This window comes from Podarcis erhardii (genome assembly GCF_964252035.2).
Source record: "Podarcis erhardii genome assembly, chromosome: 1".
NCBI lineage: Eukaryota > Metazoa > Chordata > Lepidosauria > Squamata > Lacertidae > Podarcis > Podarcis erhardii.
In genome coordinates this window covers 11,283,777-11,300,706 of record NC_138497.1, presented here as the reverse complement: position 1 = coordinate 11,300,706, position 16,930 = coordinate 11,283,777, and the positions used below count along the sequence as shown (strand labels likewise).

Sequence of the window (16,930 nt, the reverse complement as noted above, 5' to 3'; positions counted from 1 at the left end):
TTATCACTACCTGAAGGAGTCTCAAAGCGGCTAACATTCTCCTTTCCCTTCCTCCCCCACAGCAAACACTCTGTGAGGTGAGTGGGGCTGAGAGACTTCAGAGAAGTGTGACTAGCCCAAGGTCACCCAGCAGCTGCAGGTGGAGGAGCAGAGACGCGAACCCGGTTCCCCAGATTATGAGTCCACCGCTCTTAACCACTACACCACACTGGCTCCCACTGTGCGACAGTGGAACAGTCTCTTTCGGGAGGTTGTGGACCCTCCTTGCTTGGAGGTGTATAAGCAGAAGTTGGACAGTCATCTGCCGTGGATGCTTTGGCTGAGATTCCTGCATTGCAGAGGGTTGGACTAGAGGACCCTTTCGGTCCCTTCAACTCTACAATTCTATGATTCTATGATCCTCAGGCTGGAATGTGCCTGTAATGGTTCTAGGGGTTGCTCATGCGTAAATCGGCACCACACTTGGCTGGGTTACCTGGGTGAACCTTTTCTGTCCGGACAGCCACTCACCCGTGGCTGCCTCAATCGCTGGCAGAATCCGTCAGTGGGCGTTTCTTGAACTTCTTCCAGCAAAGAAGCTCTTTGATGCCTAGTCTCCGCCTACTCTCCCTGCGCCGAAGGCTTCTGCGCAGGGAGGGTGTGGGCAGCGGAGGACCCGTGCTCTCCCCGCTGGTCTCCGGCGAGGAGTCATGGAGCCACCTCGCCGATTCCCCCATCTGCCCCCCTTCTCCACTGGTGTTACGCTGATTTCCTTCCCCAGCAGATGGGCTGCCTCTCTCCCTCCTGGGACGCTCTCCGGCATCCCTCTGGAGCCCTCCCTCCTCCTCTGGCTCAGATGGCAGTTCCCTGACAGTGCCCTACAACTACAATAATGCCTCTTGTTCACCTGGATGGAGTGCAGAAAATTCCGACTTTTGTATGGTTGGAATGTAACCTACTGCAGGCTCCAGCCACTTCTGGCATATGGCCTTGGCAGGGCTTTGGGCTAAAAAAAATATTCCCCACCCCCGATATAAATATCTGCAATGCATCCAATAATGGAGGGGGGGGGGAGAAGAGAGAAAATGAGGCCATACTTGCGATAGCGGAAAGTGACTTTCTTCACCTCCTTGGTCACGTCTGTTTTCAACTCCTTGGGTTTAGCTGTCTCTCTCAGAGCAGGATTGAATATGTTTGAGCGGAGCAGCCGGCCAACTTCCTGCTGGATTTCCTTGAGGTTCTTCTGTCTGAACGTCACAAAAGCCACATAGGAGGAGAAATTGTACAAACACTAGATGCAAAAATACAATAAAAAGAAAAATGGAGGTGATCTACTCTATTGTTGCAGCTTATCTGAAAGATGAGACAACCCTTAGCTGCTCTGTTCCTCCAGGCAACCGCTCTTACCTCAAAGAAATCCCTGTCTTTCTGTGTTGTTGATATTTTCCTCCTAAAATGTGGAAGAGAAGAATAAATCCACAGGCAGCAACAGAGAAAGTACTCCATAAACATCTTCCTAAATAAAAGGGAGTTTCTTCGACATTCTGTCACAGTCTAGCATGACCAAGAAACAGAATCAAGACCAAACGCTGGCAGGTAAAATTCATTCCCATGCCCCAATGAAACTACCAAGATCATGGCTTTTGGAAGTGGGGGCCCTGCAGTCTGCAGTTTCCTCTTGCCCAAATGACAGGAGGCGCACAAATGCAGTTTCAGACCACCTGTTGAACACATTCATCCTGATTTGTTTGCAGGGAGGTTAGACAATGTTGCATGAAAGCAAGCGTTATCTCATGATTCCCAGTGCATTTCCCCCACTTCTTTATTGCAAAACAACAACAACAACACAATCTTTTGGGGAAGTGGGTTTGTTTGCTTTATTTCAGATATTTACATAATACTTAATAGTCAGAATTTCTAAGTAGGGTAAATAAAATGGTTTGGGGAAAAGAAAAAAAATCTAACCATACAGAGAATAAGAACAATTAAAAATCAACATAAAATCAGAACACTACCTTAAAATGCTGGCTGAAATAAGAAAGTTGTGGGACAACTATTCTCATATAACTGACATGCTTAACTCTAATTAATGCATGAAGGGGTTAATACAATAGAGTCCTGCAGGCTTATTTCCTTTACCTTGGAAGGAAATAGGTAATCAAGCCTATTGTCCCCATCCCTCCCCACTCTACCTGAGATGCTCAGCATGTGAAGAAGTTTGAGCTTGCTGCTCCAACTCAGCCACATGACTCTCACCAGCCATTCTTGAGTTCCTATACCGATAATCTGGGAACCCTTACCACTTTGTTACTGTCTTTGTTTCAAGGTCTGAAGCACATGAATCCAACCTTTAGAGAGTTTGTAAGTAAACCAGTTTTTACTTTGCTGAACATGTGGTCTTTTCCTATGCTGGGGGGTAGTGAGGAAATTTGGAAGCAACGCAGAAGGCGTACTAAATATTTGCCCCAAACCTGGATCTTGGCATCCAGGAATTATTCAGCATGGAGGGTCCTTGTTTAATCTCAGTTGGGAGGGAATTTCAGGCTTCAGCAATGTAAGGCATGTAAGCTGAGCCATGGGGCACCACCAACAGAGACTCCCTTAAGATCTCAGTGATCAGGCTGGGATGTAAGGGATTCACCAATCCTTATGATATTCTGGATCCAATTTTTTAAGGGCTTTGTAGATTAATGCAGGGACACGGGTGGCGCTGTGGGTTAAACCACAGAGCCTAGGACTTGCCGACCAGAAGGTCGGTAGTTCGAATCCCCGCAATGGGGTGAGCTCCCGTTGCTCGGTCCCAGCTCCTGCCAACCTAGCAGTTTGAAAGCACGTCAAAGTACAAGTAGATAAATAGGTACTGCTTCAAGAGGAAGGTAAACGGTGTTTCCGTGCGCTGCTCTGGTTCGGCAGAAGCAGCTTACTCATACTGGCCACATGACCCGGAAGCTGTACGGCGGCTCCCTTGACCAATAAAGCATGATGAGCGCCACAACCCCAGAGTCGGCCACGACTGGACCTAATGGCCAGGGGTCCCTTTACCTTTAAATTAATGCATGAACCTTGAACTAGGCATGGTATCATATGTACAAGCTTTTAAGCAATGTTGTTAAATGGCTGTGGTCATCCGATCCCATCAAGTCTAGCTGTAGCATTTTCCACCAATCAGAACTCCAGGAAAGCCCCACATAGAACACATTGCACTAAGAGGCAATTGTACTTTAGTCCCATTCCATGGAAAACTTCAGCTATAAATCAAACTGGTGTTAATGGCAGTGAAGCTGGCCAGGTTTTGAGTTTTTTTTAGCTCCGTCAAGTTGGCATTCCCAAATCATTTGCCTATTTTAGCCGCTCTCCCAGTCTCAAACCAAGAGCGTCCTCCTGGCTTATGGAAGATCTCTAAATTTGACTAAACATATGTATTTAATATACACAGCTGCGAGAACAAAATGCAGATCCTTCCCCTCCCCTTATGTAAATTTGCCCCAGAGGAAACTGGCAGCAATAAATATTACCTAACCCTGTCCCTGAGCCAGATATGCCTGGTTCCTTCCTCATTGTATGAGGCACTAACAAAGGAAAAGGAGAAGGAAATCTACAAAACCCGTTAAAAAAATGGCAAGGTCCTCTGCAAATACCATCTAAGGGCCCCTCTGCAACTTCACCTCTGCCTTGTTCCAAGATTTTCACCACACTTTGGCTCTGCACACACAAAGATTGGGAATCACACAGGTGGGGGGGCAGGATGACACCCCCCAGAAAAGAGTAGAGTGTGTTTGTGTGCATTTTCCCCTTTAGGGCTGAAGCTGAATTTCTCTCTCTGGGCCCTTTTATCCTTGGAGAGAAAGTTGGGCTTCTGTGAAATGTTGTTTTGGGGGACGATGTTGCCATTTTATGACAAGAGATGTCTCTGAAGATTACATATATCGCTCTTAGGCCCCAAAGGGCTGGTGACTTAGTCAGTTTGACTAAGGAGCCCTTCAGGGTCCGTTTCGGGGGGGGGGCGCTAATCTGGCCCGCTGGTCGGTTTAATCCGGCCCCTGTAGCAGTTTATCTCCTGGAGTAAAATCCTTTTAAAAACTCAACAACTTTGGTCCTCACACATGTTCACTTCATCAAATCTGGCCCTCTTTGAAAAAAGTTTGGGCACCCCTGCTTTAGGCTTAACTTTCCTAACCTGGGGGGGGCCTCAACTCTGGACTAAAACTCAGCCCCAGCCAGGATAGGCCGCTCTAAATTTATTTATTTATTTGGTTAAATTTTATATACTGCCTGTTACTGGAAAAATCCGAGGGCTCCCTTGGACAAAAAGTAAAGACACCAACCAGAGTAAATTGGAGCAAATCAGCAGCCTGTAGGCTTGGCCTTTATTGAACTGTTGCAACAGGGTGTTCCCCTCACTTGCAGGTGAGAGAAAAGACACAGAAAAATGGTTCCAGTTACAGATAGGTAGCCGTGTTGGTCTGCCATAGTCAAAACAAAACAAATTCCTTCCAGTAGCACCTTAAAGACCAACTAAGTCAGTTCTTGGTATGAGCTTTCGTGTGCATGCACACTTCTTCAGATACACTGCTTCAGTGTATCTTCAGAAAAATGGTGTGCAAGACCTTATAAAAACTTTTGAAATTCCCCTCCTCTAGGTCAAGCCCACCCCCAGAAACATCATGCATACATTACAGAAAGGAGGGGTTGAGGGAGGAGTTGTGGTGGTAACCTGAGTGTCCTGTCACCTGGCTGGTTCCCTTCTCTCCCCCTCCCCATGAGTCACTTCCAGGAGACAAAGGGGAGTTTGCAGTTTCTTGCCCCCTGAGGGGAGATCTGATCAGTGTCCTTTGTTTCAGTCCATGCTGAATCCACTCCCATATGCAAGTTCTTTGTGATCTTGATTGTCTTCTGTCTGGGATCATCAGGGTTGGCATAGCCATAACTGGGCAGGGCTCCTGTGGATGTGCTGGGATGGTGAAGGGATTATGGCTGCCCTGTATCAAACCTTCCCCATTTTGTAGTCCTTCCTTCATGGAGTAAAATAAAAATGGAACAGTGCAAATCCAATGTATGGTTGATTTTCTTATGAATTTATAACAGAAGCGTAGCGTATGTAGTGTGTGAGTGTGAGTGTGTGTGAAGTTTGTACAAACAGAATGATTGGGGTGGGGGGGTTCCTGCTACACTGCCCTTCATCGTAAGATCAGAAGGTGGTTCACAATATAAAAACACAAAAATATGTAACATAATAACAAAACAATACCCCCCCTTTAAAAGACCACAGATTGTTTAATGAGCCAAAGGCCTGGTTATAGAGGAAAGGTTTTGCCTGGTGCCTAAAGTGATGTAACAAAGGCGCCAAGCGAGCTTTCCTGGGTGGAGCAGTCCCCAAATGGGGAGCCAGGGCAAAAAAGGCCCCTCAGGATTGGCTCTAGCAGTCAGCAGCCATGGACCTTCCCCAGCAATACGATTCCTTATATTTCACATTTTCAGACGTGTGCTAAAGTTCTCTACGCCAGAGATTCCAAAGCTCCCTTCAGGTTGCCTGCAGAAGGTTTGTGAAACAGTTGGGCATCTCTATGCTCAGCCCTGCTCTCTTGCTCTCTTGCTCTCTTTCTTTCTTTCTTTCTTTCTTTCTTTCTTTCTTTTCTTGACAGTGGAATTCAAGGCTCTTTTGACCAGGGACAGATAAGGATCTTCATAATATGGTCCTGGTGCTGTCTACTTATATTCCTTAAAAATTAACCACCAGGTAAGCAGCCTTTCTCAGCCTCCTGGCTGCCAGTTGTTTTTCTGGGCCCTGTTCAAGATGCTGAAAAATCCCAAGTCATTTGGCTTTTCCTGACATGAAAAAATGCAGCAATGGGGGAAGCTCCAGCTCTGAATTTCGGCCCAACATGCAAGTATCTAGGGTACAGAATGCAAAGGTGGCACCCTGTATTTATTTTCACTCTATCCCTGCAGCTGAATTGGGAGGGGGTGGGGTGTGTGTGTGTGTGTGTGTGTGTGTGTGTGTGTGTGTGTGTGTTTGCAATACTTGGAATTCAGAGCCAGGCTTTCTGGTTGGGTCACTGAACAATTTTGTCATGCTGACTCTTGCAAGCACAGCATTTTTGGGCTGGGCCACCGACTGTACTCAGCCTACAATTAACCACGGAGTTGGTGCGGCTCACCCTGCCGAATCGACAAGAAGAGGGAAAATAACTCCCTGTGCCCCGAGCGACGAGGATGGCTGACAGGACGCTGCTGAACCTGCAGCTGTGCAGGCACCTGCGGGTGGCAAGGCACCGCCCAAGATCACACAGATTTTGCTGCTACAGAAGCAGAAGGCAGCGGCTCTCTTGTGTCTCAGGTGTGTTGGCAGCCCAGCGGCCTCGTATCAATTGGCTGCAGATGCAACGAACTGAACCCGGGACATGATGCCTTCTGTGTTTGTTTTCTTTGTTTGTTTTAATTTCAACCTTTATTATAGAAAAAACTTAAAATACATACAATATAAAACATTACATTTCAGACATTACAAATTATAAATATACAAAAGAATATAGAAGAAAGAAAAGAAATAGAAAAAAAGAAATATGATTTTATTTACAATAAAAAGAACCTTCCGACTACACCCGTTGTACTATTTTGAAATAAATTCTTTTTTTACACAGTTTCCTGAAAATGCAAAGTGCATGCACATGCAGGAGAACAAAGCTCAAAGTCAGGGCGTGTTCCTTGTTTCGGGTTTGGCACTTCAACACAAGGCCAGAAAGAAAGAAAGAAAAATGTGGGAAGGAAAAAGAAGCTATTTTAGGTGAGGTGAGGTGTTGAATATCCTGTTCTCCACACAAGGGGAGTCCTTTGGCAGGCTAGGCGGCCCAGGGAGAGGGAACACAAATAATACCAAGGTGCCAAGCTGCTTTTAGGGATTACAGGCACCCTTAAAAATCATGGGTGGTGCCTGAGGTTGGCAGGGTTGAGCAGCTGCTGGGATCGTAGCACAAGGGTGCAGCAGGTGCCCTGAATGAAGAAGGTCCCAGGTTCAGTCCCAGGTATATCAAGTTGAAAGGGGTCTAATCGTAGCAGGTGAGGTGGAAAAGCTTGAGATCTCAGAGAGCCACTGCCAGTCAGAGTAGATAACAGGTGGGCATGATGGTCAAATGGATCTCCTTTGAAGCACCTTCCTACGACCCGGAAGCCAGCGCTGTCTGCTTGGTTTTCACTCTGTGCACAGCCAGCTCTGAGGCAGCGCAGGTTGTCTGTAACCTTCCCAAACCTTTCATGGACCAAAGCAGCTGCAAGCCAGATGCCTCGATGAGCGCTGGGGCATTTTCTTGCTCCACGCACCTCAGCAGATGTGCCTCTGCCTGCTCTACCCTATGAGGCCCTCCAAGCTTCAAGTGCCCAAGCCTCACTCAATTCCTAACCCTAGGATGGGGACAGGGGTGGGAGCAAAACTCTTGATTCCACAGGAACACACTGATTCAGAAGAGATTGTAAAACATGGTACTTGGGGACTCTGTGTTCCTGCCAAGTCTGCTAACCCCAGCTAAGGCCTCGCTGGAATTCTTCCTGCAAGTTAATTTGGCTGAGTGCTGCTGCTTCACCCTGGAATCATATCAGTAAAAGCTCATTCCAGGGCAATGTGCTCCCCGACAGACTTCACCTTCCGGTTGGGAATCTGCGCGTCTTTAAGGGTGCTCTCCTAAAGCTGCCAAGACAACTTCTCCTCTCTCCGTTCCGGCAGTCTCGTGGGCTTTCTGAAAAAGCACAGGCCAGCAGGCGCTCGCAGCAGGTCACGTCCAGCTAAACAGGAAGGCAAATCCCCAAGGGGACTTCCGCGCTGAATAAACGCAGCTTTGGTTCTGAACGCCGAGCATGAGCTTCCTGCCAACAACAAAACAGCCATGCAAGCTTTGGGGAGTGTGACCAATCTGAAATACAGTGGTGCCCCACAAGACGAACGCCTCGCAAGACGGAAAACCCGCTAGACGAAAGGGTTTTCCGTTTTGGAGGCACTTCGCAAAACGAATTTCCCTATGGGCTTGCTTCGCAAGACGAAATGTCTTGCGAGTTCCTGCGGGTTTTCCCCCCTCTTACCCCCCTTTTCCTAAGCCGCTAAGCCGCTTATCAGCTGATCCGCTAAAAGCCGCTAAATCGCTAATAGCGCTAATCCGCTAAGCTGTCAATGGGCTTGCTTCGCAAGACAAAAAAACCGCTATACGAAGAGCCTCACGGAACGGATTAATTTCGTCTTGCGAGGCACCACTGTAAAGCTGCCGCTGTTTGTTTCTCTTGCTCTGCACCATCACAAAGCTCAAAGAATGGATGCCCGAGCTGGTGCAGGAGAAATAAACTCGACTCATAAACACGTCAAAGAAATGACCTGCCAAGGTGGACCTGTGCTTTGCATGTCATTATAAGAGTCTGGGGGCTTTTTCTTGCCCTTCGAAGCCCCATACTGGAAGAAAGCTAGTGAGAGTGAGTGATTCAAAGCGGGCAAGGCTCAAGCATGCAAGCTCTTCTCCCCAGTAGCAGCCCTTCTCTCCAGTCCTCTTTCCACCACCATTAGTGTTATTAGCTGCCTGGAGGCAGTGAGGGATCAGCCTGACTTGCACCCGCACCTTTAGCAGCAGAAACCAGCAGATTAAGCTGCTCACAACACAAGAGGACCACCTGGTAATGCCTACTGATCAAGCTGCTGTCAACAGCAACAGAGGCCAGCTGAAGAGATTGGAACCCCAGGCTGGGGTCAAGAGAAGGGTGGCTAGCGAACATAAGAAGGGGAACTCTCTAGGACAGGCCTGAGCAGAAGGCAAATATGTGAGTAGCTTGCTGTGAGACTCCCAATTGTTTGACTCTCTTTTTTGCAACCTAAATCAGGCTGCAGAAATGAACAAAGCTAAGCAGGAATGGGTTTGGGGGGAAAGAGCTATGAGCTCAGGTCAAATCCCTTGGCTCAGAGGCACCCTGTTCCTTAATTTTAACTGTAAGCTATCTGTGAGAAGGAAAACTCTGGTCCTGAACCACCGCTGCCTTGTGGGACATCTTCAGGAGTAAACCCTACACAAATCCAGAGTGAAGTCCCTAAGGCGATTGGATGGCGCCTTCCAGCAACTCCTGCAGCCAAGCTGGTGCCAAACGTCTTGCTCTGCTTTCCTTTGGACCACATCAACAAGTCTGAGAGGGGGCGGTGTCTTGTCGTCTGGGCAGCCCAGGACATCCATACACGCTGCCCAGGCTTGTGCCCTGGGGAGGTCACTTGGTGCTGCTAACAAAGTGGTTTGACTTCACCTCCCAACACTCCATTGTCTCTTGAGAAAGACAGATGTCAACACATGCCCTTTGTACCTGGTCCTTGTTGGTATAACTTCAGGTTCTTGCAAACAAAACCTACAAAATGGATCCAGCAAGCTTGAAGCCTGAATGCCCCTGCTCTAGAGCAACTGGTAAGACTGGCAGGCTTTGGTTTGGGAGCTTTCTTATTGCCTTCTGAACAAAATTGTGTAGCAGTGCCTTTAACAGACACTGAATCTGCAGCAAGCAGAAGAAGATTGTCTTTGTCTCCACAGCATGAAAAGCTTTGTTTGCTGAGTCCTGCATAGAAAATATCTGCTAAACTCGCAAGAGCAGGCCACACTGGTTTTTCTTCCCGGAGATGGCAACCTTAATGGGAGTGGAAGCAGTGCTGGGAAAGATGTAGTAGGGGCTGCTGTGTTTTCATGGGCTTTGTAAGGTGGCAGTCATCGCAAGGGATTTGGCCCAAGTATTTAAAATATTTTTTTTTTTAAGTACTTGCCCCTCCCCTTCATACTGTGACATTCATCCCACTTCTTTGCGTGTTGAGACATTCCAGAGGCACAGAGCTTGCTCAAGTTTCATTTCCTTTGGAAGCAATTGCCAGAACTTCAGTCATGTAATATTTGCCCTTCTTTACAAACGTACGCATTGAGCATAGATGGGGGAAAGTCCACTGCTCGCACATCAGATCTCCAGGTGAAATAGCCAGCAACCTAAATGTTAAGACTCAGGTCTCTCTCTCCAAAATTACTCAAACTGCCAGCAGCAGCTAGGGATCATCCTTTGCTAGGAGCGTGGGAATAAAAGCATGCCCCCCCTTCCAAGTATTCCCTAGCTATTCAGAAGAGTAAGAGTGCCTAAAAATTAGTTACCACGGAAGCACACTGCCAGATTTGTGCAGTTCACCAACACACCATTGCCAAGCCCAAAACTCTCTGGCAAGGCATTGCGATAAGGCAGCCGACAGTGGTAGCCCTAATCACAGAAATCTGATAGCAAATAATGTAATGAGTTTTGTTAAGTTGCAACAGCTATTTGCATGCCACCAGATCCTGAACACATTCACCCAGAGGCTATGACTGCTGATTTTAGTGACTTCTAAGGAAAAATGATGAGAATTTTAGCCTGTGATCCTAACTGATGTTATTTTGGAATGTGTCCCACTGAGTTCATTTGGACCCAATAATTTTTGCTTAAGACCTTGCACAGATTCCCTGAGTGCAGGTTTACCTGGAAGTTATGCATCCTTACTTGAAAGCAAGCCAAGCCTTCTACTGAGTTAGACCATTGGCTCATCTAGACCAGTGTTTCCCAACCTTGGGCCTCCAGCTGTTTTTGGCCTACAACTCCCATCATCCCTAGCTAGCAAGACCAGTGGTCAGGGATGATGGGAATTGTAGTTCAAAAACAGCTGGAGGCCCAAGGTTGGGAAACACTGATCTAGACTACAGAATCATAGAATTATAGGAAGGGACCATGAGGATCATCTTGTCCAATCTCCTGCAATGCAGAAAACTTTGGCCCAATTTGAACCCACAACTCTACCCACAACTGAGCTATCAGCATGTCCTACTTTAAGGTAAAAGTAAAAGTACCCCTGACAGTTAAGTCCAGTCACAGACGACTCTGGGGTTGCAGCACTCATCTCACTCTATAGGCCAAGGGAGCATGTGTTTGTCCGCAGACAGCTTCTGGGTCATGTGGCCAGCAGGACTCAGCCACTTCTGGCAAAACCAGAGCAGTGCACGGAAATGCCATTTACCTTCCCGCCAGAGCGGTACCTATTTATCTACTTGCACTTTGGTGTGCTTTCGAACTGCTAGGTTGGCAGGAGCTGTCCTACTTTATTTGGCAGCTATTCTCCAGGATTTCACAAGAGCCCTTCCCATGCCAGGAACTGAACCAGTGACATTTTGCATGCAAAGTAGGTGCTCTCCAGATGAGCTACAACCCTTCCCCACTGAACTCTCTGGGATTTGCTTCCTGGTGAAAACGCTAAGAATCAGGCGGCACATCCCCCTTCAGTTTCCATAAAGGACTCTCAAAGGGCATTGGGTTTTGACAACCCACTCAGAAACCCAAGTTCCCACTTCTTCTGTTTTATTCCCTAGACATCTGCTGCGAAGAGCAGATGGCATTACAGAAAAGCATTTCCTGGGCGCAGCCATTTCCTTACTTCCCACAAGCCATGTGATGCTGATCGGACATTCCCAGCCCGAGGATGAGGATGCAGTACAGCTCGGCCAGGTGCTTTTTGGTCACTGCTAGCTTGATTTGGTTCTCCCGCATCTCTTTCCTTTCCAGGGCACTGGGCTTCCTGTTTCACAAAAAAGCAAGTCATTAAAAAAAGCATTGCACAGAGCACTCTCCCACTCATGGTTAGAATCATAGAATCATAGAGTTGGAAGAGACCACAAGGGCCATTGAGTCCAACCCCCTGCCAAGCAGGAAACACCATCAGAGCACTCCTGACATATGGTTGTCAAGCCTCTGCTTAAAGACCTCCAAAGAAGGAGACTCCACCACACTCCTTGGCAGCAAATTCCACTGTCGAACAGCTCTCACTGTCAGGAAGTTCTTCCTAATGTTTAGGTGGAATCTTCTTTCTTGTAGTTTGGAGCCATTGCTCCGTGTCCGCTTCTCTGGAGCAGCAGAAAACAACCTTTCTCCCTCCTCTATGTGACATCCTTTTATCTATTTGAACATGGCTATCATATCACCCCTTAACCTCCTCTTCTCCAGGCTAAACATGCCCAGCTCCCTTAGCCGTTCCTCATAAGGCATCGCTTCCAGGCCTTTGACCATTTTGGTTGCCCTCCTCTGGACACGTTCCAGTTTGTCAGTGTCCTTCTTGAACTGTGGTGCCCAGAACTGGACACAGTACTCCAGGTGAGGTCTGACCAGAGCAGAATACAGTGGCACTATTACTTCCCTTGATCTAGATGCTATACTCCTATTGATGCAGCCCAGAATTGCATTGGCTTTTTTAGCTGCCGCGTCACACTGTTGGCTCATGTCAAGTTTGTGGTCAACCAAGACGATCAAGAACACTATGCACCGGGGAATTCTGACCCAAATAAAAGAAAGCAACAGAAAGATTACCGGTAAATCATAGGGCTGGAGTGGCACGCCCTGGGATTGCCTAGCAAGACTCTGGTCAGGCAAGCAAGATCCACTATGCCTGGACTATCATTAGTAGATTAGGTGATACAAAAGAACAGTAGGGTAACTGCAAATAAGGAGCAGGGAGGACCAAGGTGTTGTGTGCTAGAATGTCTCCAGGTAGGTCAGGTGTGGCTAACTTATGGTCCTCCAGAGGTTGTTGATCTCCAGCACCCATCAGACTCAGCCAGAAGAGCCAATAGCCAGGGATGATTGGAATTAAGGAGCAAGCTTGTTTTCTCCTGCTCTGGTGGTAGGACTCAAATCAGTGGCTTCAAGTTACAAGAAAGGAGATTCTGACTAAACATCAGGAAGAGCTTTCTGATGCCAGTGGGACGGTCTATCTCAGGAGGTTGTGAGCTCTTCTTCATTTGAGGTTTTAAAGCAGAGGTTGGATGGCCACCTGTCATGGATGCTTTAGCTGAGATTCCTGCATGGCAGGGGGTTGGGCTAGATGACCCTTGAGGTCCCTTACAACTCTATGATTCTATGAATGTGATCCGACAACATCTTGGATGGCCACACCTTATTGGCCTCCCTCAAGGCTGGGGATCCTCTGTGGCCATCCAGATGTTGTTGAACCACATTCATAGAACCATGTCCCAATACCTGGTGGTGATGTAATCTAAATGATCTAGTTTAAGATCTCACCTGGGTCAACACAAAACAAAACAGGCAGGTGTTGGGCCATAAAGCAGCTGCCAGTTCAAACTAAAGTTGGTTTGACCTGTACTCTGTAAGCTGTCTTTGAAAGGTGTTTATATTTTGAAAGGCAACCTAAAAGTCTGTTACATAGGGGCGAAAGTCGGGACGACAACATTATGGCTGAGTTTAATGCAGGAAATAGCTTTTGGCTGCTGTGGACTCACCTAAAAACCCCAGGGAAGCAAGAGGGTTGGTGCCCCTTGCAAACACGCGAGGGGCAACAGAGGAGAGATACCCAGGCCAAGGCACTAGTGAAAGTAGGTTTGGGTGCATTTGTGGAGAAAGAAGGGAGAGTTCTGTCCACTTTTCTTCCCCCCCCCTTTTTTTCTTTAAGAAGAAGAGTTTGGATTTGATATCTTGCTTTATCACTACCCAAAGGAGTCTCAAAGCGGCTAACATTCTCCTTTCCCTTCCTCCCCCACAACAAACACTCTGTGAGGTGAGTGAGGCTGAGACACTTCAGAGAAATGTGACTAGCCCAAGGTTACCCAGCAGATGCATGTGGAGGAGCAGAGAACCGGACCTGGTTCACCAGATCACGAGTCTACCACTACACCACATTGGCTCTCAGTTCTGTCCACTTTTCAACAGTTCATGCAACACCCACCACCCCAGCTTCTGCTGGTCTTAGGCCACATCCACCGATGCAGAACTGACCTCAAATGCAGCCATGAAGAACAGGAGAGGTGGGGCTGACCTGAAAATGCTGAGACGCACTGACTAAAGTCTCCTGGTGGAGGAAGAAAGTCAGAAACGACCCAGGAAAGAAGGATGGAACCAGTCAGAGGAGACTGAAGAACACTGGGCTCAAATAGCTCCAGGGACTTGACAGGTGTCCCGCAGAATCACAGGAAATGGTCTTGGACTCCCAACTTCAGACTATTCACCCGTTAGTCACCTGAGCACTGGCAACTCTCCAAGGTCTTGGGCTTGAGGCCTCGTGGCTTGTGATCTTTCCAACCAGCACAAATTGGGTCTTGAAGCAAAGCACACCGACACTGAATATACAGAGCAATAGCGCTTTCTAAACATGACGAGACTCCGCTTAAGACACACATCCAAGCGATTTTACTCACCCCATGAAAGATTTGGGTTTCATCTCCAAGGCTATTTTTTCCAGATAAAAATTCAGATAGTACAGCAGAGCCATGAGAAAATCATCTAGCTGCCGGCACCTAGAGAAGATTTTAAAAACAGAGCAAAACACCACGTCACCCATGTAAACTTCTTCACAAGGGTCAAAACAAAATAAAAAAATTCCTTCCAGTAGCACCTTAAAGACCAACTGAGTTAGTTTTAGGTATGAGCTTTCGTGTGCATGCACACTTCTTCTTCACAAGGGAGCAGTTTTCTTTTGCTAAATGCAGCCTACTGGGCAATGGCACCTGGGTACCCTTCATGATAGGGACACGGGTGGCGCTGTGGGTTAAACCACAGAGCCTAGGACTTGCTGATCAGAAGGTCGGCAGTTTGAATCCCCGCAACGGGGTGAGCTCCCGTTGCTCGGTCCCAGCTCCTGCCAACCTAGCATGACCCAGAAGCTGTATGCCGGCTCCCTTGGCCAATAAAGCGAGATGAGTGCCGCAACCCCAGAGTCATCTGCGACTGGACCTGATGGTCAGGGGTCCCTTTACCCTTACCTTTACCCTTCACAATACCCAACGTTTATGCCCAACGTGGGGCTCAAACCCTTGGCCCTGAGATTAAAGGTCTCCTGGTCTATCAACTATCCCAGCAGCCTATTATGTGTAAAGACCCAGAGGGTCACTTAACCATAATGGGATTTTAGAATAAGGGATAATTAATTGGCCCTCCCAATCATCGTCATTCCCACTTAAGAAGAAGAAGAAGAGTTTGGATTTGATATCCCGCTTTATCACTACCCGAAGGAGTCTCAAAGCGGCTAACATTCTCCTTTCCCTTCCTCCCCAACAACAAACACTCTGTGAGGTGAGTGGGGCTGAGAGACTTCAGAGAAGTGTGACTGGCCCAAGGTCACCCAGCAGCTGCATGTGGAGGAGCGGAGACTTGAACCCGGTTCCCCAGATTACGAGACTACCACTCTTAACCACTACACCACACTGGCTCTCTCTTAACCCACAAAGCTTACTGCATGACCTTGGGATAGCCATTCTCTCTTAGCCTAACCTACCTCGCAGGGTTTTTGTGAAGATGTGGGAATAATAAGAGGTGGGAATAATGCATGTGGTCTGAGGTCCTTGGAACAAGGCTGGTGGGGGCGGGGGTGAGTGGGATGCAAATAATTCCAAGCAGGCAAAAACATTGAGCCAGTGAAAGGTGTGGTCTGGGGAGAGGAGAATCATAAAACCTTAGAACTGTAGGGCTGAAAGGGACCCTGAGGGTCATCTAGTCCAACCCCCTGCAATGCAGGAATCTGAAGATGCCCCATACAGAGATCGAACCTGCAACCTTGATATTATCAGCACCACACTCTAACCAACTGAGAAGTAGCCTGGCAAGTGTTTCAAGGACCACACAGAAAGCCGTGGAGGGCCACATTTGGCCCCCAGGCCTGATGTTCCCCAGCCCTGCTTTGCAATGCTAAAAGCAGCACATATATTAACCCAGATCCCTTATTAATCTCCTGTTGCAGGTGAAGTGCTGACCCGGACAATCCCTTGCCCCAGGTCTGCTCATATGATTGACTAAGATTTTTGCAACAGCCCCATTTCATACTTAAAATGGAAGTGTAGCGAGAAGCAGCTGCAAGGTTACTTGTCAGAGGATGTGGTGGTTGTGATTTCTGACATTTCCCCTCTCACGGAATTGTATATATGTCAAAGATATCTTTCAGAATTCAGGTCTTGATGACACAGGATTTGGCAACCTCTCCACTAACATCTGACTTGGTTTTTACAAGGTGCCGTAAAATATATTTTTCTTTAAAAAAAAAAATGAAGTGAAAACATCCCACTGTGAAATGCAAATACCAAATGGCATACCTCATAACTAAAGAGAAAGAATGGATGCGAAAGGAATCGTCTTCGTGGGCCAGAAACAGGGCAGCGTCTGAAAACATTCAAAGTGAAAATTTTTAAAATCTGTAGCATTGCATTCTTGTCCAGCCCTGCAAAGTGTCTGCACATTATCTCAGAGAAGGTTTTTTACATAAATCAAGTTTTGTTTGCCTATATTTTTAAACTAAACTTCCTCCACGGAGCTTAGGGTGGTCCACCCATTTTTTATTCCCCCCTCTAGCCCTGTGAACTAAGCTGTGAATAAATTACTGTCCCCAAATCACCCAGTGAGCTTTACACCTGGGAGGATTTGAAACCAAGTCTCTCCGGTCCTTGTCAAACTTATGGAAAATCACATTTGCTGAACTTGCTTCCAGTTCTGATTTGTTTTGACCGTTAGGCTTGGCCATGTCGGCAGAATGGAAGATGGCAGGATCCCCAAGGATGTGCTCTAAGCGGAGCTGGCTACAGGCACCAGGCCAGTTGGCAGACCAACTCTGTGTTGCAAAAATGTCTGCAAACATGGCATTAAGACTGGTAATATCAACCCCACCGTGTGGGAATCCCTTGCAGACAATTGCAATGCCTGGAGACAGACAGACAGGCTGTGCATCCATAGCAGTGACGGGGGGGGAATGACCACTGGGAGAAGCGCCGAGAGAAGAAACAACCGGATGCCTCCCTTTGCCCCAGCTGCAACAAAACATGTCTCTCCCATATCGGTCTCTATACCCAAAGCAGGAGCTGTAACTTTCCAACATTTTGACTTCACCCCTCAAAGGCGCACTCCTCCTTTGTCTCCCAAGACAGGCAGATGCCAACAACAACCAGTTTAA

General features: G+C 47.5%; 1 protein-coding gene across 1 annotated transcript in view; it reads right to left on the bottom strand.

Annotated features, from left to right (window-relative positions):
* Positions 1–16,930, bottom strand: part of PPP1R36 (protein phosphatase 1 regulatory subunit 36) — a gene marked incomplete at its 5' end in the record, with an annotated part of 68,019 nt that overhangs the window by 2,467 nt on the left and 48,622 nt on the right. Inside the window, 5 exons of the mRNA XM_081880246.1 lie at positions 1,077–1,270; positions 1,387–1,429; positions 11,426–11,566; positions 14,193–14,291; positions 16,080–16,146. Of these exons, the coding sequence (XP_081736372.1) occupies positions 1,077–1,270; positions 1,387–1,429; positions 11,426–11,566; positions 14,193–14,291; positions 16,080–16,146 (544 nt within the window). The remainder of the gene's footprint in view (positions 1–1,076; positions 1,271–1,386; positions 1,430–11,425; positions 11,567–14,192; positions 14,292–16,079; positions 16,147–16,930) is intronic.